This window comes from Anopheles bellator, chromosome 2 (genome assembly GCF_943735745.2).
Source record: "Anopheles bellator chromosome 2, idAnoBellAS_SP24_06.2, whole genome shotgun sequence".
Taxonomy (NCBI): domain Eukaryota; kingdom Metazoa; phylum Arthropoda; class Insecta; order Diptera; family Culicidae; genus Anopheles; species Anopheles bellator.
The window spans coordinates 20770937-20792480 of NC_071286.1; the positions used below are offsets into that span (position 1 = coordinate 20770937).

Genomic DNA, 21544 nt, shown 5'->3' on the forward strand with positions numbered 1-21544 from the left:
CACCACACAGCATCCACCGGTGGGGGCGATTGTAAGAGCTGTAAACTTTGTGCAAAACTTCGACAAGTCGATTTCACGTTCAAGGTTCACGGTTCAGATGTGCGGGGCGCTCCGGAAGTCAGCGACAACGGCGCCGAACGGTGCCTTCTCGCCAGCCGACGCCGGGTTTAAACTGTGAGAAAATTTGAAATTTATTGCCCGATCAAAAGGTAATACATTTTGCCGGGCGGGCGGGCGGCCCCCGAATAGTGGTGGCACAGGAGACGTGGCACAGGAGACGTGGCACCAGAGACAGTGGGGACCGTATGATTCGCACCTCTTTACCCTGGGTGACGCGAAACCCGGACAATTCCTGATACACCTGATCGCTATCGGAACACGCATCGCGTTGGGGTTCCGTCGCGATTGTATGCAGATGATGTAGTACGTGCCGAATCGGGCCGCTCCATACAACCCGGGGGCCCAGCTTATCACCATTGGCCCATCGAGCATAAATCGAGGGGCGTAGCACCCACACACACAAAAGAGAGAGACAGAGAGAGTCCCATAACACGGTCCGTTATCCGTAAGATCCATCGGCGATGACTCCATAAATCACACCGAAAGCCAGCATCGTTATGCTATCGGAATCGGGTACCGGATCTCCGGAGTCACAGTCCAATAAAAGGCACGGTTTTGAGTGATGGGCTTTAAAATTTGTCTACATTTAGGCGCAACGTTTCATCCCAAGCCAGGCAGTTGAGTGTTTAAGGAGCGAAATAAACCGGAGCCGAATGGAATCCGCGTACCGACTCTGGTTTATACCCTTTTAATCGACTTCCATTTAAAATGGTTCAAAGCAGTCAATCAAGGGGCGCGCTGCTCTATTGCCTTTTAATATCTGCAGCCCACATCAGCGGGACGTGCCATCTCGGCACCAGCAACCAAGCGCGGCGCTTTATGGCGCCTTCGGGAACGCAAGGATAATAGCTACGCGAAGGCCAAGAGAACTCTCTGCACACACGCTCGCACGCACGTGTACTGCGCCATTGTCATGCGAGCACCATAAACCGGGTTGTGTGTGGTCTGAAGGACACGCGCACCGAATCCTGGGGCCACACCACACCGGTGTGGCCTCCGGGGATCGATAAGCAATAGTGCATTTTATTGAATTGCCGTAAACGGATTTATTTTTATCCACTGCGAATGTGTAGCACAGCAGACAGGCTGCAGCATCGTAGCAGGCTGTGCCTAAGCCCACTGCAAACCCATGAATGTTGCGGTTGTGTTGGCCGGAAAGGAAATTGCTGCGGCGGAAGTGAAGGAATATTGTGTTCCATCGGTTCGCACCAAGCAAAGGCAACGAAGCGTTCCACGGGGGAACGGTTCCATAATTGTCTCCAAAGCCTACGGCTCGCCCGGCGTGTTGCTGTTCTGTCAACTGTCGATTTCTCCAGCTGTCAGTTGGTACACCGCGGACCGCGATTGAAGATACGAAACCAGAGACCCAGACTGAAAGCGTAACCAGCGTGAGTGCGAAAGGTGCACAGTGAGTGTTTGCGGTCACGCGCGAAATGGCATCACTGGTGCGTGGTTTACCTCGGGCCACGGGCAGACTAGGGCACGCCGTGAAGGGTGCGTCACCCAGCCTACTGCACACCGGGCGCCCCGTCTGGGCGAAGGTACAAAAACCGGCTCCCCCGTTCCAGGGGAAAGCCGTGGTGAACCACGACTTCCGGAACATCGCGCTCGACGATTACCGGGGCAAATACTTGGTGTTGCTGTTCTACCCGCTCGACTTTACGTTCGTCTGCCCGACGGAGATCGTGGCGTTTAGCGATCGTATCCAGGAGTTCCGAGCGCTCAACACCGAGCTGGTTGGTGTGTCGGTCGATTCCCACTACACGCATCTCGCCTGGATCAATACACCGCGCACGGCCGGCGGTCTGGGCCCGCTTAACTATCCACTGTTGGCGGATCTGACGAAGAAAATCTCCTCCGACTACGGGGTGCTCCTCGAGGACGGCATTTCACTGCGCGCATCGTTCATCATTGACACCGGCGGTGTGGTGCGTCAGATCACCATCAACGATTTGTCCGTCGGACGTTCGGTGGACGAGACGCTACGGCTGATCAAGGCGTTCCAGTTCGTGGAGCAGCACGGTGAAGTGTGCCCGGCCAACTGGGACCCGGACAAGAACGCGGCCACCATCAAGGCGAGCCCGGTCGGGGCACGCGAATACTTTGCGAAGCACCACAAATAGGCAGCCGGCCGGGCGATGATCTCCTTGTCATTAATAAACTGCATCAAATATAGCGGCTATCGCTCAGTGTTCTATTGCTTTCGAGCTTTTGACATTCATCAAGTTACCTTCGAATGGAATGCCCAGCAACTTACCCATCCTTGTCGAAAGCGGTGAAGCAAGCGTCCATGGCCAGCGAAGGATTCGTCATAAAGTCCTCGTCTGGGAGCTCCGTCGGCTGCTGGGATACGGTTTCAGGGATACACGTTCGGGATTTGCATCGGATTTGCGATGAGATTAGTCCAGCCATCGTCGTAGCAGAATGTAAGTAGAATGAAGAACAACGGTTAATGGAGATAGGACCAAGCGATACAAGCAAGGGCTTAGAAACAAAAAAAAAACATACAAAAACACAAACACACTTCTTAAGAAGCACACAAGAAGAGATACGGCTGTGACAGGTCCTAATAAGGGTGGATGGGTGCTAAAGAGTTGCTAATCTGTGGGAAGAGAGAAAAAACTGGAAAATGGTTCTCAATCGACAGCAACAAGAACAGAACTACTTCTGCGATACAGTCGCAGGAACTTAAGGCAGACATTAACGCAAGTGCGGACATTAAACGTAAGGAAACAAGCAAACGTGTGTGGGATGGTGGCCAAGGCCAAGTCAAGGTAACAACCATAACAATCGCAAATCGACGCAAGTTCGAGATGGAACGATTTCGTCGCCGCTCTCCTTCGGAACACCGCCTTCTTTCACACACTTCAACCACTCGCCGTCGAATGTTACGGCCTTCTGGTTACAGGTCTAGTCCACTTGCGAATAGATTGCGACACGCGTCCGGCGATGAGTCCTATCTGGAGCACCTCCGGAGTACCAGACAGCTTCCTGTTATGTTCTTTCCGTCCAAACGTTAGACACAACCACCAAAGGGACAAAAGAGCGCCGTCCACTGCGTACCGTGAGCCACTGGAACGAACACTCCGAACAACGCACAACGCACAACACTAGCCACACCGGACGACGACTCCTCACACGCTTCGGGTCACGGTCGAAACAAGAGCAGACCGCCACCAGCCACCAGACGGAATGGACCACCTTCAGGAAACCTTCCGTTCGCTCAGATCCTTTCGCTCGAAGGGAAGCGGTGCAAATGCAACTCCGACGACCTGCCGTCCGGATGGGCACCGTTGTTTTGGCGGAGAACTGGAATCGGTTCTGGCCGCAAGCGAAAAAACAAAAATCAACGGTGGATCCACACGGTGGAGCAGCAAAAATGGCAGCCCCGAGGGCCCGTGGCAACCGGGCTTATTGAAGAAACCTGGGCCCCATCCAGGTCCCATGGCAACGGGGTAAACAGCGGTCCCGGCCGTTGCTACCCGGCGCGGGTTGGGCGCGCTGAGTGACGCGAAGAACGCGACGTCGATGACGTTAGCTGGCTCTCAACACAAGGTTCCGACAAGAAAAGGTTGCGTTTCCTCAAATATTTTCGGCCGCCAGATTGACAGTTCGGCCGCTGTGCTGTGTGCTTAGAGTAGGTCAGGAAGTACGTCACGGACGGTGATCCCGGACGGGGACGGGTGTGCCGCGGAAACCGGGAGAATCAAATTACTATCCCCGAGGGCTACCCTCCCTGGGTGGTTCCTGGGGCCAGGTTCGTGTGAAGTGCGATTTCAATTCCGCACTCCGGTGCGTTGGCGTAATCGAAATGGCAAACGGAATCAAATTATTCATAATCTTGGTCGAAGCAATCGGTACCGGCCAGGGGATAGATATTTATTTATTCTGGTTTTCTTTTCGAAGCACTTCGGATCGTGCATCAAACGATGGAAAGGTATTCAACATGAAAAAACGGTTAGAAAAAGATTTTACAATATGTGAGAATAAGCTGGGGATTTCAATAAGTTCGTAGCCTCGATAACTCAGCGCGTTGCTACGAGCCTAATTTTTTTGGTTATATTGATACATTCTTTATATGAACGTATGAGAAGTTTCATTTCAATCGGTCACCTAACTTTTTTACAAGCCATTAAGTATCGACGTGGCACAGTATTTTTTACATAGAAAAAAAAACTAGTGTCATGCAGTGATTTTTTTTTTGAAAGGTTTAAAAGCAAAGAAAAATTAAGAATGAATGTTGAAAGTATCGGATGAATGTTGGAGCAGGTAAAGACCGCTCGGCGGTTGTAACCGGATTAAGTAAGTAAGTAAGTTGAAAGTATATAAGGACTCTTCGCCTTCAGTTAGTACATTACATGAGGGATTTATAAGTTTTAATGTGGTCGTACTAGCCTTCAAGCTACATGCACAATGGGTACAGCATTCGCAAAAATGGAACAATGCACCCGGTCACAATGGCATTTTGAAAATGACAAAAATCCTTGAATCAAAGTTCCAATTGTTGCAGCATCCACCGTATTCACTAGATTTGGGTCCTAGCGACTACAATCTGTTTTCCCCAGACCTAAAGCTATTATGCATGAAAAGCATTTTTCAATAAAAGATGACATCATAACGGCTACGGAAGCGTATTTTGAAGCCCTTCCAGTTTCTCATTTCAGGGATGGAATTTACAAATTGTCGATCGATCAAGTGTCTCGATGGATCAAGTGTATTGATGTTCAAAAATGGTGACCATACTGAATAAAAAAGTGTATTTCAAATAATAAAAATGTGTCTTATCCAGGCTACGAACTTATTGAGCAGCGTACTAATATCTCAACACCTGTGAAAACCTACGGAACTTCTGTTGGGAATCAAAGTAGTCCCTTGTGAGATGTAGTTTCTCATCTCACACTCATGTGCTCGCCAGCCAAAGTTCGATCAAAGCCTTCTTCAATTGCGATACAATCCCGATGTGATCTGCCAAACGAACCGAAGTAGTCTGCAAAAATTCGAACGCCAACTGACATTAGAATATTTCACACTCTTGAAGCTGGACCCGTTTTGACTAAATGTCTCCACATAGAACGCACAGAACCACAAAGTTTACCACAAATTCCAAAAGCAAGGCCAGTATTCGAACTCACAACTTCGGACCACATAGCAAAGATCGATGTAACCTGTACGGGTGAGCTGTTAGATGGATGCTCTTTGGATGGATCCTTATGCCTCCAGCATCCATAGAACCCGCTAGTTGCATACTCCGCTCCTCCGAAAGCTTTTCCGACTCCTCGGCCAGCAGACAACAGAAAATCCGATGTTCGGTCCGTTCGAAAGCATAACCAAAATCAACCCCCCATTCTCGCCTAACCAATACTCGCCGGCAAATTGCGGATTACAGCCGGAGCCGAAGCGGAGATCTTGTAAACAGCGAAATTAGTGCCGAACAGCGAAAATCCGTTCACGTCTCGCCCGAACTTCCACACCGGAACGCGCTGCAAGGTAAATTGCGTTTTGATTGCGTGTGAAAATCCACAACCAACCACCGGGCACCAACGGCTAGGCCAGACCAGTCCAGCGGAAGGTTCACACAACCTTCACACCGGTTACTGTGGGGCGAGGCGATCGAGCCCAACATAGCCCACTAAACAGCGGGGCCATGGCCACAGGACGCAGCTGCGCCCGGTCGAACGGAAGTACCGCACTCCTACGGCGGCGGCGACAGCAGCCACGGCGTTTCTCGGCGTAATCCTTTTAGCATTAGCGCATTCTGTGAATTATCCCGACTCAAGAAGGTTGCCCGGAAGTGCTTTCTCCAGCCAGCCAGTCAACCTCCAGCAGCTGCCGTACAGGACACAGCCGGCTCTTTTCTCAAAGTTCTCGAGTTCTCAATCCACGGGCGCCCCACCCAAGGAGATCGGGAGCCGGGGCCGGAAGTTTCTCATTGGGCTTTCTCGGGGTGCACGGCTCGGGCCTGCCAAACTGCCGGCACACCGGGGCTCGGAATCGTTTCAGAAAATTAAATACTCCTTTAATGCGCGCCTTCCTATAGCTGCTGCTGCGGCTCGTGAAGCTCTCTTTCGGCTCTTTGCCGGGACTTAGAGCCCCGGCACTCGGGTACTTCTTCACGGCCATGTGAGTGGATTATGTGCAGCGCGACCCCACCGGGACCGGCAAGCGGTGTAATGATCGGCGTCTGGATCAGCGTAATGAAGTCGCCGATGTAACGATACCCTCGTCGCCCGGTGTCGAACGGTGTCTACGTGTGTTTCGCACAAGGCAAGTGCCGAAAACAAAATCGTGCCCCAAGAAGAACCTCGAACCGTACAAACGTCGGAGGCGCTGATACCTTGAGCGCTAAAGTGTTGGACTTTTCCCCCCACATACACATCACACAGAATACAGGGAAAACTCGGTGTGAGCGAGTTGAAAAAAAAGACGGAAGCGAAAGAAAAAAAACAAAACTAATTTCCATCACACTGTGGCGTACGCCGGTGGCAGCGCCGCGGCACTCACCGGTCGGTTCGGTGACGCTAATGGTTGCCACTGCAAAAAGGTGATGGGGGCCTTAAAAGGTTGTGCTCTGGGCTAAAAATATTCGCGAACCGGCGCAAAAGGGTTTGCGCCAAAGTTCGATGGGCCCGACGCCGCCGCGGCCGGGACCTGATTGAAGGGTTTTTTGTTGGATGTAATTGAAAATATTTGACACGCAGCTGGGGCGCAGTCGAACTTTCGGAGCGCGTTAAAAATAACCTACGGGACTACGGACCACGGTACGGTGAGTGCGTTCTGGGCGCGTGTATTATTATTTTACTCTCGAATCACCTGTTTTCTTGTACTATTTTGTGGACGTTTAATTACTTGGCGAAAGTTAATTACTACGAAACGTTAATGTGGTCTTCTTTGTGGTTGTGAACGGGGCATCATCAGACGGTACAATGCATTCAGAGCTCGAGTTGAAGCTTTAAAATCTTTTTTCAAGGCTCGTAGCAACGAAGCTTTAAAAGGTCCGAAGCTCGAGGGAAGTCGATGTGATTTCTAGCGACTATCACCTAACCACCAAAATTTCAGCGAAATCTTCGATGCACTAGGAACTGACTTCGATGCAATAGGAACTCGTTGCATATTAAGCAACGAACTCAAGATCAAGGCTTTGCTAGTACTTAACAGCTACCACAACCGTACGGCACGGCAAACAGAAGTACGACTTAAATCAGCAAAGAAGTTGCAGCGTTTCCCCGAAAGTGATGAACTCTGTGATGAACACAATTTCCCAGTGCATGATCTTGCTGGCTTGAGCCAACGTATGATCCCTTAAACATATTGCAATATTGACGTCGTTGAGCACAGTGATTAGTCGTAAATAAATCCAAACACCACAGGATCACAATTGTTCAACATGTAGCTCATTTTCTGACATGCGACAGAGGGAGTCAACTCAAACGACTTGGTCTTTTAGTAGTCATTCGTAGTCTATCGTCAGCTAGCCGAGTTCTGCTGCACACAAGAAATCAGCTTTTGAATAGTTGTGTTGACTACTTATTGGCCGACCCTCTGAGTACCAAATCTCCTGGACCAAAAGCTAGGATCCGTTACGTGGCATTCTAAATTTAATTGGGCACTTGGCCAACAATAGATTGAGCCTCGAAGTATGCCACTCAGTGCACTGAATCCTAATTGTAACTCACGTCTGAGCATTGTAAATTTCCACTCGGCACGAAAAGATGAGCCACAGTCAATGATGCCATATTAAAAATGATGTCTATGTCTACCGCAAACGAGACACCGGGTACCGTTCATCGGTGCGCCATAACGTGTAAGCCGCCAACAAGACCCGCAGGACCGCAGGCCGCCGACTGACACAAACGTCGTACGTCAACCGTGACGGCAAAATGAAAATAAACTCATTACATAAATTCGCGAAGGCGAATCACTGAACCGTGCACGATGAAAGACGGCGCCCGGACCCGGATCAGTACACGTTCCCTCTAATGATCCTCATTGATTCCGGGAAATCTGGGTGCCTCGCAACAGGACCAGAGCAGCAGCAGCAGCAGCGCGCGCGGTCGTCGTCGTCAACCTGCTCAACATCAACTACTACTATAAATACACACCGGAAGCCGAACGGAATCGGGCGGGTAGGGATTGTTTCGACGGCGGCAATTAGCCAGGCAAATTGGGAAGCCAGCGCAGAAGGATCTGTGTAAGGATTTGCCAGAGCTCGGTCGCTTACGTCACTCATTTGGCATCTGGAGTAGCAGGCACCGCCGACGCCGGATTTGGAGGCGACCTAAATCGAATATTTCACTTTCCGAAGCTCGCCGGGACCCGCGGCCCCCGCACGCAACACGTCAGCGGTGGCTTGGGTGGTGGCTTGGACGGCGGTTTTCCGGCACTGGCGGCAGAGAGGATACTTTGGAGAGGATTTTCCATCAAAATGGAATCGGAAGGCTGCGTGGCGTGCGTGGCGGGCGAAGAGCGTAGACCGAAACGAATTGTGATTGCGTTCCATATTTCTTCCGTGATTTGTTTCTGGAACCTGTGGGGTGCGGGGAGTGGGGGTAGCGGGGAACTCCGAATGCTGGGCTCCTGGCGCTTTTCTCCCCGGGGACCCTCGGGCTTGCCATTTGCATCCCGTTCGCCTGGGCGAACCCCCGGGCGAGGGTTGAGATTTGTTGCTGTTCCAGCCAGCCAGCCCTCCAGAGCAGTCCCGGTACCCTCCCCCGCCGATAGCCCAACGCGTCCCACTCACCTCCCCCTCACACTCGGTACTGCTGGCAAAAGCTGGGAGCTGAAAAGTTATTTGCACGATGAACCCAAACTGCCACCGCCATGCATAATTTATGAGGTCTGAGCTTACGACGGGGCGCAAGGATTGCAGCTTCCAATTCCGCTTTCTCGTCGCTCGCACCGCCGCTCAGGGCCCCGTCCTGTCCCCGTGCCGGCCCTCCTCTTTTACGTACTATCATTTACCAGCGTAGCGCCCGACAGTTCGACAACTTCGCCCGCCAACATAGCCCACCATCGTTTCACGGCTCAGTGCGGTGCCAAATTTGGTGGCCTTCCCGGGGCCCACAAGGTGCAAAACAAGAAACAAAAAACCGTAGAAGGAGCACACAAAAAAAACTCATTAAAATTCATTAAGACGTCGGCCAGGCGGACCAGTGCTCGCCTGCGGCCGCGTGACCCAGACCAGCGCAAGACGATCACGGGGCCCACCGATTGTGGTTTGCAGCCACTTTTATGCTGAGGTTTTCTGACGCATTTGACCTCATTACCACACCCGGCGGCGAGCGGCGGCCAGAGCGAGCGAGCGAGAAGATATTGGCATTTTCCGAAAAGTTGACACGTGAAGTGTGGTTAAACAGGTGGCAGATTAATTAGCATAAAGCTTGCCGGAATGGCCGGCAAGCCGGTACTGTCCGATGGCGCCGGACAGTACCGTTCGGGACGATTTGAGCCGTTTTTCATAATTCAATGTTTCCGTGTGGCGGCTGGAAGTTGTACATAAATTGAAATGAAAAAGTTGCCCCGTAATGTGAATGCCGCCGCCAAACCCTGGGGTCCCTGAGGTTATTGAAATTTATATTGTAACCAAGGCAAGCCAGTGGGAAACTGAATGCTTTCTCGTAAATCGCTTGAGACACTGTTGAGTGTCGTGTGCGAAGCAAAACTTTCAACCTGTTTCGTTTTTCATTGTTTACTTTTCATTTTATACTTTTAAGTTTTTATTTTATCCAATTTATGTTTTTTTGAACATTGGGTCCATTGGGAAAACTCTGTCGTATGCAATTACATTTTGTTTACGTTTGTTAAAAAAACGGAACAAGGAACAAAGGACGAAAATTAAGTAAATCGCAGGTTGGTCAGTTCACGTGAAAAACAATCGTATAACTAATGCAGGTAAATACGTTTTCCTTGCTGTATTTTGTAGAAATTTTCACATTACAAACCGGTTATTATATTTTAAATTATTGACGTAGAACGGAGAGAATCGTTGTAAGCGGAAACCTAACGTTTCCTTTTCAAACTATGCACTGTCACGGGTTAAACTGACGTCTTGTAGCGCACAAGCGAGCCAAAAATGGTTAAGGGCACATAAAACAATGTTTAACGTGAATCCAAATTTAATTTTAATACACGCTCCATGCACAAATCGCTTAACAATAAAAACCATGGAAAACGGTACATGGAACACTTCTATAATCTATTGCTTGTAGTGACAAGTTATGTGAGCAAAGTAAAATATGAAAAAGGGCCATTATGCTGCACAAAAAAATACCAAGAAACGTTCTAAACTAAAATAATGTACATTAGGCAAGGTGTGTTAAATAAATGTGTTTCTATTACTTGAAAGTGTCTATGTTCTATGCATTAACGTTAAACACCGGTGCCGAAAGTTAGGTTTTTATTGCACATTAGGATTGTTTTGTAAATAGTTTTAAAAAATTTCTTTTCAAATCAACAACCGTATTAGGTCATATCCTTCTCGCACATAACACCTTATCTATAAATCGGTAAAATGCAAAATTCCACAATTTTTTTTAATTTTCGCAACAAGACTCGAACATTCCAACCCAACATTGAAGAGAAGGTGCATCATCGTCCCCCAATTATCGTCCAATTTTCTTCATTGGCCCGTGTGCTCGTAACTAGGAATGATAATTGTGCGGCTCACGTCAACAGTCACGGCTTGAGCTGTGACTCAACAACACTCCATAAGTATCCTCCCCGGGGTGTGTAGTAAATGGCCCCAACGTTGCACACCGGCCGCTGCAGCACGTTGGGGATTTCTAACACTCTCGACGCGGCGACGTGTCGATTGGCACCACTCGTCGCACATTAAACACAAATTAAGTCACTGCACCACGAGTGGCTCGCCGAAAGAGCACACCTTCGGGAGCAACAAAAATCACACTCCTCACATCTAATGTTGCGTCGACACGCATAAGCCAGGGGGCCAAGCCCGAAACCCCCGGCGCGGAAAACAACAAGAAAAAAATCAAAATCAACCCATCGGGAGTTGCATGTCGGGCACGGCGTGTTCTCGATTCGAGCACCCTGCGCCGGCAATCACTCGCCAAGGGGCAACGGCGACGGACCATTCCAACTGCTAAACGGTTGCATCGGTCCTTACGTCAACTGCGACGACGGTGCAGCATAACGCAAGGACAATGGAAGGAAACAGGCGCGCAAACAGGCGCTGCACGAGGCCCTCCAGAGGGCTTCAGCGCCCGGCAGGAAGCCGGAATTACAATAACGAACGCAAACTCCGAAAGTGCTGCGAAAACTGTCAGCAAATATGTGAGCAAATATTTATCAAGCAACTCGAGTGCGGCCAGCACGCGCGCGCGACGAACCGGCAGAGCTCTGGGCGCGCTGGAAAAGAAATAAACGGCGGCCTTCTTCCGGTGAGCCCCGCGATTCTGCCGCCTCCCTTCTGTTGACTCAGGTTTGATTGCACTCAGGTCCGGGCGAAACCTAAACCCTAAAGCGTGTGCATGTGTGCCGCCGTGTGGCCCACATCGTCGTCGTCGTCGTCCTCGTCGTCAGAAGCTAAACAATGTCCCTTTTCGTGCTCGTGACGGCTCCAACGGAGCTCCAACACCCCTACTTCGACGCTCTGATGGCTCTCGGATGGTGCCTACTTTTTCACGAGGTTCCTCCAGTAATGTTGCCTGTCGTTGTTGCCTCGTTGATGGGTGGTGCAAAACAATAGTGGCCAGCCAGCAGCAGAACGTCACTTTCGGTAACGAAACACGGATGGCTTCAACGAAGGTTTTCGGTAAACTTTTCGGGCATTCCATGGTTTGCCAGGGCAAACCCCGGGCAACGTTACACCCGATTCGGGCACACATTGTGCCATTCAAACCCGGTCCTGGCCCAGCCCAGAGTGGCAACCAACGGAAATATATTTACATGCTTTTTTCCCCACCGATACAACTTATTGCCACACAGGAGATGGTGGTGCCCTGGTGCCGAGCTGAGGGCGCTGATGAATGTGATGATTATTACCCGTTAAGACCGCCCGAAGGCCACCTTCCTGCCTAGTCACAGCCCTCCCGATGATTGCCATTCCCCGGCGTCGTCGTTGCCGAGGCAGAAGCCAGGGCCCCCGAAAAAGCATAGCCCGGCTTCTGGTGGCTGCAAGATGGTGCACAGCAGAACAACTTCACCACATCAGACCAGAGCAAAAAAAAAGCGGGCAAATGAAACTTGAAAGCAATTGCCGCATGTCGAGAGAAATTCATTCCGAATCGTTAGACAACCGTTTACACAACACTCCGCGTGCAGGGCGGGTGCCCACCGAACCGGTGCTAATGTGTGAATATTTAATAAAATTCCTTCCAACAACTCTTGCGCAACGTCACCGGAAGCGATCACGGCCAGGGGCTAAAAATTGTGAAAGACTCATTCCGGAAGTTCCTAAAATCAACAACCATCGAGCACTAACGACTCGAAACCTCCGTGCAAACACAGGCGCGGCCAGTGTCAGCAGAACCTAATGAACCGTACAGCTCAATTAAGTCGCCCAGCGAGAATTCGCTCCGGGGACTCCACGGCCCCTGGAGCGAATCCTGCAACTAATTGTGTGGGAAGCAACCAACAACCAACAACAGCAGCAGCGGCGGCAGCAGAAAAAAAGACGCAAATAAACCAAGCACAACAATACCTCATTGGGGGTGCAAACATTTGCAATGCAAATTATTACCGAACACGATCAGTGTTCGATGCGCCGGGGATGCGTTGTTGTTGACACAAAGCGGTGCAACCGAGCGAGTGGCTCGGCAACTCTCTGGCCAACAGCAAACCACAGACAATGGAGATGTCCCTCCTCGCCCGCTCGCTGGGAGAAACTCGTCCCTTCCCTCAGGCCGGGTCGGACCGGGCTGTAAATTTGCAATTCCTAATGATATCCTTTCACCGAAAGCACCGGAAGCGTCCCCAATCCCCAGGAGTCCCTGGGCATTCGATGGTGGCCGAAAAAACAAAAACGCCCCCGCCGTAGGGGGGCGTCCTTTTCCAGCAACTGACGCCGTTTCCGGGCGGGGGGTGAGCACATCTGAGCAGTTCACGGGCAATGGAGCACCACGTGTCCAAGTTCTCGGCCAGGGTTGAAACATGGGTCTACGTGTTTCAATTGCGCATATGCCACAGGCTGCCTGGGTTGGCAATGATTAATTGGCTGATTGGTCCACGCGATTGCATGCAGAGGGCCACTTTACGGTAGTGACGTAATCGACGTCAAGGGTTTCGTCGACCAAAACTAAAACTTCATTAGAACGGTGCAAATTGGATAAAGATAAAATCATGGCGAAGTCCGATGCTGTGGCACCAGAATCGTCGCACCGATTCCTAGGATGCTGTCTCCAAACTCGATTCACACTATTTAAAAGTCTTTTCTTTGAACCACAGCTACCGGACACTGCAGATAGTAACTCACCTCAACCTCGACAACGGGACTATTATCTGCGGAGGACATCTTGATGTTTCCAGACGCGGGTTTTATGTTGATTACGCCAAACAACACTACGGAAACCAAAACACAACCGATCGCACTCGAATGTCTCTAATCGATGGCGATTGATCGGGTCGACGCCGAGAACTAAGAAGCGGTCGAAAACTATGCCGCCTGTTGTGTGATGAGTAACACTCTGAGCTCAGTGGAGTATAACGCCAGAGAGGTAGAGAAACCCCCTAGTGGTCGGTGAGTCGGCATTGGGAACGGTATTGAGTTTTGATTAAACTACACAACGAAACACGAACTCGATTCATTTTGACACAGCGTGGGGTCCCCAAAATAAATAACAATTGTCAAGTCAGAGTGCTCATATCGAGTCCATCCGCTGAAAGGAACAATAAACCTCAGCCCAATTTCCCGAAAATGGCAGCACACTCTGGATGGCAAATTAGATTCTATGCCGCCACCGATTATCGTTGCACCGTCGATGTGGGCTTTTGGAATCGAATTACACATTCAAGCGCATTCAACAAACGCACACGTGTGGCGCGATGAGTCGATAGTCGATATTGAAAAACGTGCACGCCACGCCGAGCACGGTCAAGGCACAAAGCACACATCAAACGCCTATTGTGGCAACTTGGTGAAGCTGCAATGGCGCGGAACAAAGTGCAATCAACGGGGGTAGCGGTGCTAGTGGTGGTGGTCCGGACTCCGGAACGGAGAACGGAGAACTTCAAACGTACATTTCCGGTGCACGGCCAAACCCACCAGCCCCACCGGGGAAAAACAAATCGGGTCACCGAAGAGTTTTCCGAGAAACGTTTCAGGCGTCGAAAAATGGTTACAAAATGGTCTCCGTGACCCATCCGAGAGAGTGGGGGTGGGTTGGCGTGCACGGAGGAACGGAGATTCACATCAACTGTCACATCCAACGACCGCCACGATCGCAGGAGCACGCAAACGGCCAACCCCTAAATCAAAGCCATCAGGTGGGTCGATAAGTAGCGAAGCAGCGCAAAAGTAATACGAGAACCTTCAAACATCTATTTGTTTTTCTTTATTTCGTTATTGGTGATACTATTTTGACTAAGTTGCAATTAATTTTAATGAGGTTCAACACACATAGAACCGTTGGGGATTGGTGTACTCAACTACCTTAGGAACATCGGAAATGATGGCTTTTGAGGTGTTGGCATACTCCAAAGAACACCATTTCACGGGACGGTGAACTTGTGTTTTCCTTATTTGAGTATCATTGGCCTTTTGAAAAGAAATAAACCAAATAATAAAAGGGATCAAAACCACCTGGATTAGTTTGGAAAGTTGGAGAAGGTCGAAATCGAACCGAAGTCACTGCGAATGAAGCCCCATGCGGTTCCTTTATGACGAAATGCAAGACCGCGATGGACTTGGGACTGCAAATAGACGCTATATACACCGATCTGAAAGCGGCCTTCAATCGTGTCTCACATGACATCCTAATCGCAAAGCTAACAAAACTGGGACTACCCCCGGATCTATGTCAGTGGATACGCTTGATACGCACAGCGGATTGTTGTTTGGTGTCCGTTCTCTGTCTGCTGGAGTGAGCGAATCGAGCGTATCCAGAAAAACATTTTAGTGGTAATAAGTGAACATTTTAGCCATCTCTTTGACATTTTGTGGAGACCACACCAAAATTAGTAATTGATCGTAATCATGCAACAAAATTTCTTTGCTTGTTACCTTCTTTGATATTGTGGCCTTTATCCATCCAAACCTTCCTTCAAATGGGTAGCGTTGCGTATCTACCGTTTCACCTCAACTTTGAGTAGCTGATAGTAGATCGAACCCTTCCGCTCCCACCAACCACAGAACATTGTTTTCCAGAACAGTTTAAACGGGAAACCGATGTTGATAGTTAACCAAGATCCGTAAAGTACATCAATAATGGTTGGTAATTTTAAAACTATTTAAAACCAACACACTTCACTACTTATCGACCACCGTCCTGCAGGCAACGGCAGGAAACGGTTCACCTGCAAATGGCGAACGGCACGGAAGTTTAAAATTCCAAAATAGGTTACTGTGCATGAGCTTGCGTGTGCGTTGTGTGCGCTGTGGCCAAACATCCTCGATTCCCGATATTGGTTCCGGTCCCGGTGGATCCCGGTAGCGGTTTCGTACGTGTGCCAGCAGCAGCAGCAGCAGTGTGCCACTAGGCCCAGCAGGAGTCAGTGTGCCGCTCCGGATGGCGCTTATTGCAGCCATAGGTCACGCGTTGTTATTATTATTTATGGTCCCGTGCATCGATGGCTCGCTGGCCACGGCGCAAACCCCCGGTCCAATCTGGCAAAAACCGGGCGGGGGACCGATTTCGCGAGACAACCTAAACTTTACGGGCCCACCACCACCCGGGGGGCGGATAGATCAAATTAATTATGCACCGGAGTGCATGAAATCATAACCTTTTTCCTTTTTTTTTGTTTTGGTTTGTTGCCGTATCCGATTTTGCCGTTTCTGTACGATGCACCCTGTGCGGGAAGCGATAAACACGAACCGGGCGCTCCGACTCGGTCCGACTTTTGTCAATAAAGTGTGCCTCGGTGACAAAATGCGTGCCAGGGATGCGCTAGCGTGTGTGGGTGGCAGCATCGAGCATATGGTAATTACATTTTCATGGCCCCAGCCAGCCACGGTGCGGCCACGTTGGCGTGTGCAGCAGTAGTGTATTTTTATGTACTTATTTATAACCCATTTTTCATGTCCAGTAAGTTGGCCGTTCTGGAGGGGATGTTGACCGTTCGACCACCCACCCCCGGGGGGTAGCTGGATGGGGAAAATGAAAATTAAATGAAGATTGATATGAGCATGTTTGATTGAAATGGAGTGCATATTGGCTGGGCTGGGTGTCTTCACAATGTGTTCGTTTTTTATTGGTGGGGTTTTAATACAGTCCCGCTGCGCTTGTTCCACTTTGTCCCCGGAAGATTACGGTGCGGGTTGTAACAGAATGTTAAGCTTGTTAGGCTTCGAATTTCGCCCCATAACACTGCAGATCCTGAGGGAGATTCTTTGTTTTCCGTCGTCGACCAAATGAGTGCCGCACACTAATCCCTTTTCTAATGTCGAAAAATCTCTGCGTACCGATCTCGGTCCGGGGACTTAAAAGGGGGCCGGTTAGCCCGAGCCATGTCCGCCTGTCACGGTGGACAATGTAAACCTGGCGTGGCGTGCGTGACCTGTAAGGATGGATAAGACTCCTGTCGGCCTACCCTATTCATGCTTCAAACTAGGTAATGCACACACAGTAACGAGCTCTGCACTATGCTGGGTTGCGGCTGCGGATCCACCCGGATGTCCCACGATGCCCCAGTGCGGCCCGATTGCGATTGGCGCAAATGGCGCATATATTGATCACGGCAACAATGGAGAGTCCCGTGCGGTCCCGTCGACGATGCGTACACTCTCCATTCCGTCTGACAGCTTCGGAGCATCCGAAGCAACCCCAGGGATCGAGGTGGCCGCTCTCAGTGCGCACGAAATTAAGTACGGCCGGCGCCCGAGGCTTCGAAGGGCGGCCCAGCTCGATTACGGCCGTGGTGGGGTGTGTCGTGCGAACCGATGAAGCGAAACCGGGTTGGTCCGAAACGGATAGCACTTGCTTCGCTCGGCGGTCTGCCGGAAGGCAGAAGAAGAACGGGTCACGTTTGGCCATTGTACGCCAAGGAAGAATGGGGCCCCGGGCTCAAGGTACACTGGGACGCCGGGAGAGCAGCGGGCATTAATCTGCATAATGCAGAAGCACTGCCCGCCCCGAAAACCCTCGGCCCGGCCCTCGGATATACATATTTTATTGATCACGAATATGCGTGTGCCGGAGCACGCTAGCAGGCAGCGGCGAGCACGCCAGGCGCTAGTGCAATGGGCTAGAAGCGAAATAGATTCCGGTAGAAGTTTATTGAATAATGTAGCCCGCGGTCGCCGTCGCCGCCGTGGTGAAACTGCGCTGCAGAAAGCTTCACCATAACCGATTTGCCTTTCACGCGCCGAATTAGCTTCCTAAATTTTGCACTCTACGACTCAGTTGTCGGTGGTCGGTGCGACATTCGGAGGCCGTGGAGAAACTTTTGGAAAAAATAAGACACAAAAAGTAGAACGAAAAAAGGAACCGTAAGCGTTGCGCCTAGATGCAGACATTCCGCGCTGCACGGGCCAATCGATTCGATTGCGCCAAAAATGGCTCTTTTTAAATAGAATCAATCTCGTGCGTTGGTCCTACGATTCAATGACTGTTTGGTGAACGATTAAATTGTGTGCCAACACTGTTGACCCCCGGGGTGGGGGGGTTGGTGTCCGGGCCGGGCTTGAGTGAGAACATTTCACGCCACACCCGCCGGGACCGGACTTTTGTCGCACTCCGTAGCCAAACATACTGCAGCCATTCGAGCAGCAGCGAGCCATTATTTTCGATGGCTGTGTCGCTGCGTCACCCGCGGCCGGGGGGGCCGTGAGCATGCAAACAAACACGTGGCCTGAAGTACCTGAATCAACAAAGTTACAATGGTGCGCGAGGGCGCCGCCAGCGCAAAGCCCGCCCATCTTGCGTGTCACCGTCACCGTCGACGAAGACACAGCGCTTTTCGCACGTCGTGTGACATATTCGCGAAGTTTGCCGATAAAAATACCGAGAGGCCACAGTAAAAAAACAAAAAGAATGTAAAACAGAAGCAGCAGGTTGCAGCCCCACCGTATTCGCACGCACACGGGCACAGGAACTGCTGGGCGCGATTTGCGCCATTCGCATTCAATTTGGAAAGCGGAAAATCGAATTTTCCTTGCGTCATGCCATAACGATGGCGGCTTTCACCGCACCGGTGGTGAGCCGGCTGTGCCACTTTTGTTCCTCTATTCGATACAACCTGCTGCTGGCGGGGGGTGGCCACGTGACACGGGGTGGTTCGATCGCAGCGCCACACTTCCGACAGCCCGATTCACACTCGACCTTTCACATCGCTTCATCACCTCGTCCTAAAATCAGGCCCCACCGACGTGCGACCACGTGTATGTGTGACAGGCACACTCAATGAAGGGACCAAGTGGCCCAAAGGACGCAACCATTTAATCGAATTGTATACGCAATTCAGCAGCATCCCATGTGTGCGCGAAATAAAATTAATGCCACTGGTGACGCAAATAAATCGTTTTCTTTGACAGTGTGCCGGCAACTGCGTGTGTGCGGCACCCTTGGTGACGATTTTCCCCCGGGGCAAGAAAATGACGCATAGAAGGACAGCGTGACAGAGAGAAAAGAATAGAGAGAGAGAGAGACCGGACGAATGGAAAGCATCTCCTGAATGTGTGGCGCTTGAATGGAACGCGTCTGAGTAATGGGCTGCCGGAGCCAAAATTCCTGCACCAGGCGAAGACTAGGCCCCCGGAGGCTGGTGGCCAGTAAGTGTGAGTGTGTGTGTGCGTTCGAGGACCACATAAAACAATCGGCACCGTACGAAACAATCGGACGTCTTGAAACTCCGTCAAACGGACGGGGTATTTTGACAGCTGGCAGACATTCCACATGCCCCGGCCAAGAACTTCTTCGAAAGACAGAAGATCGAACTATCCGAGAATCCGGTGGTATCCTGGGAGCTTGGTGCTGCTGTTCTGTGGCTGGTTTGCCGGGAGGCCTTCTAGAACCGCACAACGCAACGCACACCCGGGGACTTGTAGAACGTCGAACGGGGGAATATAGAATCGAGTTTAATCTGCTGCCTTATTCCAATTTCCCAATAAAACCACCCAATAACTATACGGTTTCGCTCTCTCTCTATCTCTCTCTTTCTCTCTCTCTCTCTCTCTCTCTCTCTCTCTCTCCATCTCGCTCTCTCTCTCTCCTCCCCTGAGATCCGCTGGACTCAAGCATTATGTTTGAAAAATAGTGAAACTTTAGAATATATGAATGTTTCTATATTTCGAACTTCAATTTCACAATACATTTTTTTAATTCACAATGGAATTTTCTTTAATTTTTAAAATGTTCAAAAGACAGTTCCTGACATTTAACAAAACACCAACAAAGAATACCAACATTGAGAATACCGCCGAAAGCCTTTATTGAACAAGGCTCGAGTATATGAAAAAGTTTAAGACTGGTAGCGTCCAGAACGTCTTCAATTTGTCAACAATTTGTTTCGACACGTCAACTAAATCAAATAATTTGTGCAGCGAAAACCCTTGAACGACAGTTGAAGATCAAAATAAATTTATTGAAGTATCAGAAGGATCAGTGATTACGATTTTGAAACATCATTGATGACTGGGAAAAGGCCCCTTTCGTTTCACAGTTTATCCTGATTATTTCAACCATAACTCGATGCCCATCGTGCATTCATTCACCTCATTTGGCAAAATGAGGCTTGAAACCACTCAAGACTTAAGTCGTTTAATGCTGATAGAGGATTACTTGGCAAAGGATGACACAGACCTCGAAGAATAAAGATTTTCCTAAGTTACGGCCGCCATTTATTGAACACAGTAACGATTGTCGGGCGTATGGTACAATCCGACCTGTTAAGTGAGCCACAGCGCGACTGACGGAGACGCACGGAACGGAGATAATCGCCAGACACCATAAACGATCCGATTCTAAGCTTCTGTGGGGCGAATCAGCTGCCGAAGGACGAACGGCGTTCGACGTCGAGACGCTGACAACGCGTGCACAAGACGAGATTCGGCCTCGGGCCGTCGCTGACGATGATTGCCCCGAATAAAGATTGATGGACGGCCAAAGTTTACTATTGGATTTACTTTACGGTTATGCCGGCAGTTCCACACCGAGCGCGGCTTGATCCTTGACTGGCGCACCGTAAAGCCCGTTACGGGAAGGTGCAAATGTGTCCGGCAGGTGACACAACCGCGGTCGAGCGCCTCCCAACCGGGCGCGGTATCGAAAAGTCACGGCCGAACTGAACCTTGACCGCGGAGAAATTGATGGAATAAATTAAAAAAGTAAATTATCTCATCCTTTTCCGCCACAGGGTGGCGGTGCGTGGCCATCCCCGTCCCTGAACGTGACCATAAGCCGTGGGGCATTTTAGTCGTGTGCCAACCGAACCATTCCACACGCGACACACGATTGCCGCCGAATCCTTGTGTGTCCGGTGTCCGGCCGGCTACATTATTATTCCGGGCGGTTGTTATCACGAATTTTCACGGATTTTCATCGGTGGCCTGCGGTGGATAGCGCGATACAAAAAAGAAACAAATAAACCGCGTGGTCCGAACGGCAAAAAAGGCGCACCGAATAAAAATGAAGCCCAACTTGAAGTGACAACAGGATAACCATAAATTAAACGGCACCCGGGGCCCTGACCCGGCCCAGCCCAGGACGGTAAACAAATTAGCAATCGTTTGATTAACTTTTTTATAGCACTGCACTGCTTAATTATTTTGGAGACCCTCCCCCGTAGAGTGTCTGGGTGTCCTTCTGGGAGCCTGGCGAGGAAAAAGAACGAGAAGTGTGTCGAGAAGGGCTCGAAACCCTCCGACGGGACACACGCGTTGTGTGCCATTCGAAAATAACACAACACAAAACCCATTAATACCGGGGAGGGCAAGGGATTCGACAGCAACGGGATTACGGGCTAAGTGCACGACATCCTCGACAGCGGATGTCCCTTTTTTGGTGCCGTTCGCCCCGCTCGCTGACGATCGGATGATGGACTGTGTAGCGCGGGTGCAAATGACAAACAGAGTTATCGTTAATGCGAGGTTCTCCTCGGTACCATCATCGCCGGTGCCGTTTTTCTGTAAGGACCCCCGAAAGGACCCAACGCAACAACCGTCGCGAACCACGCCGGTTCTTGGAACGGCGGGCAAATAAAGACGCAACATTGTACACGTCTTGCCGACGGCCGACGGCAGCACAAAGCCGAAAACTTTTACGACATCGTATCGTAAAAGCACAAATTACTTTCGCCTTTCCGCCGGCCGCAG

At 50.4% G+C, this 21544-nt stretch overlaps 2 protein-coding genes across 4 annotated transcripts in view; one reads left to right on the plus strand and one right to left on the minus strand.

Moving 5' to 3' along the window:
• LOC131211170 (nicotinamidase) overlaps nucleotides 1–21544 on the minus strand; it is a 52552-nt gene that overhangs the window by 26886 nt on the left and 4122 nt on the right. The window contains exons 1-2 of one of the 3 annotated variants that reach the window (XM_058204542.1): nucleotides 13550–13689; nucleotides 2378–2463 (exon numbers count right to left, since the gene is read on the minus strand). In XM_058204542.1, coding sequence (XP_058060525.1) covers nucleotides 2378–2463; nucleotides 13550–13588 — 125 coding nt within the window. In that variant the 5' untranslated portion in view covers nucleotides 13589–13689. Of the gene's footprint in view, nucleotides 1–2377; nucleotides 2464–3183; nucleotides 3222–13549; nucleotides 13690–21544 lie in introns of those variants that run through there. The other 2 variants (XM_058204544.1, XM_058204543.1) reach the window with 2 other exon arrangements.
• LOC131211172 (peroxiredoxin-2-like) lies at nucleotides 1554–2243 on the plus strand. Its single transcript, XM_058204545.1, has one exon. It carries the CDS (start codon nucleotides 1554–1556, stop codon nucleotides 2241–2243), a length of 690 nt encoding a protein of 229 aa, XP_058060528.1.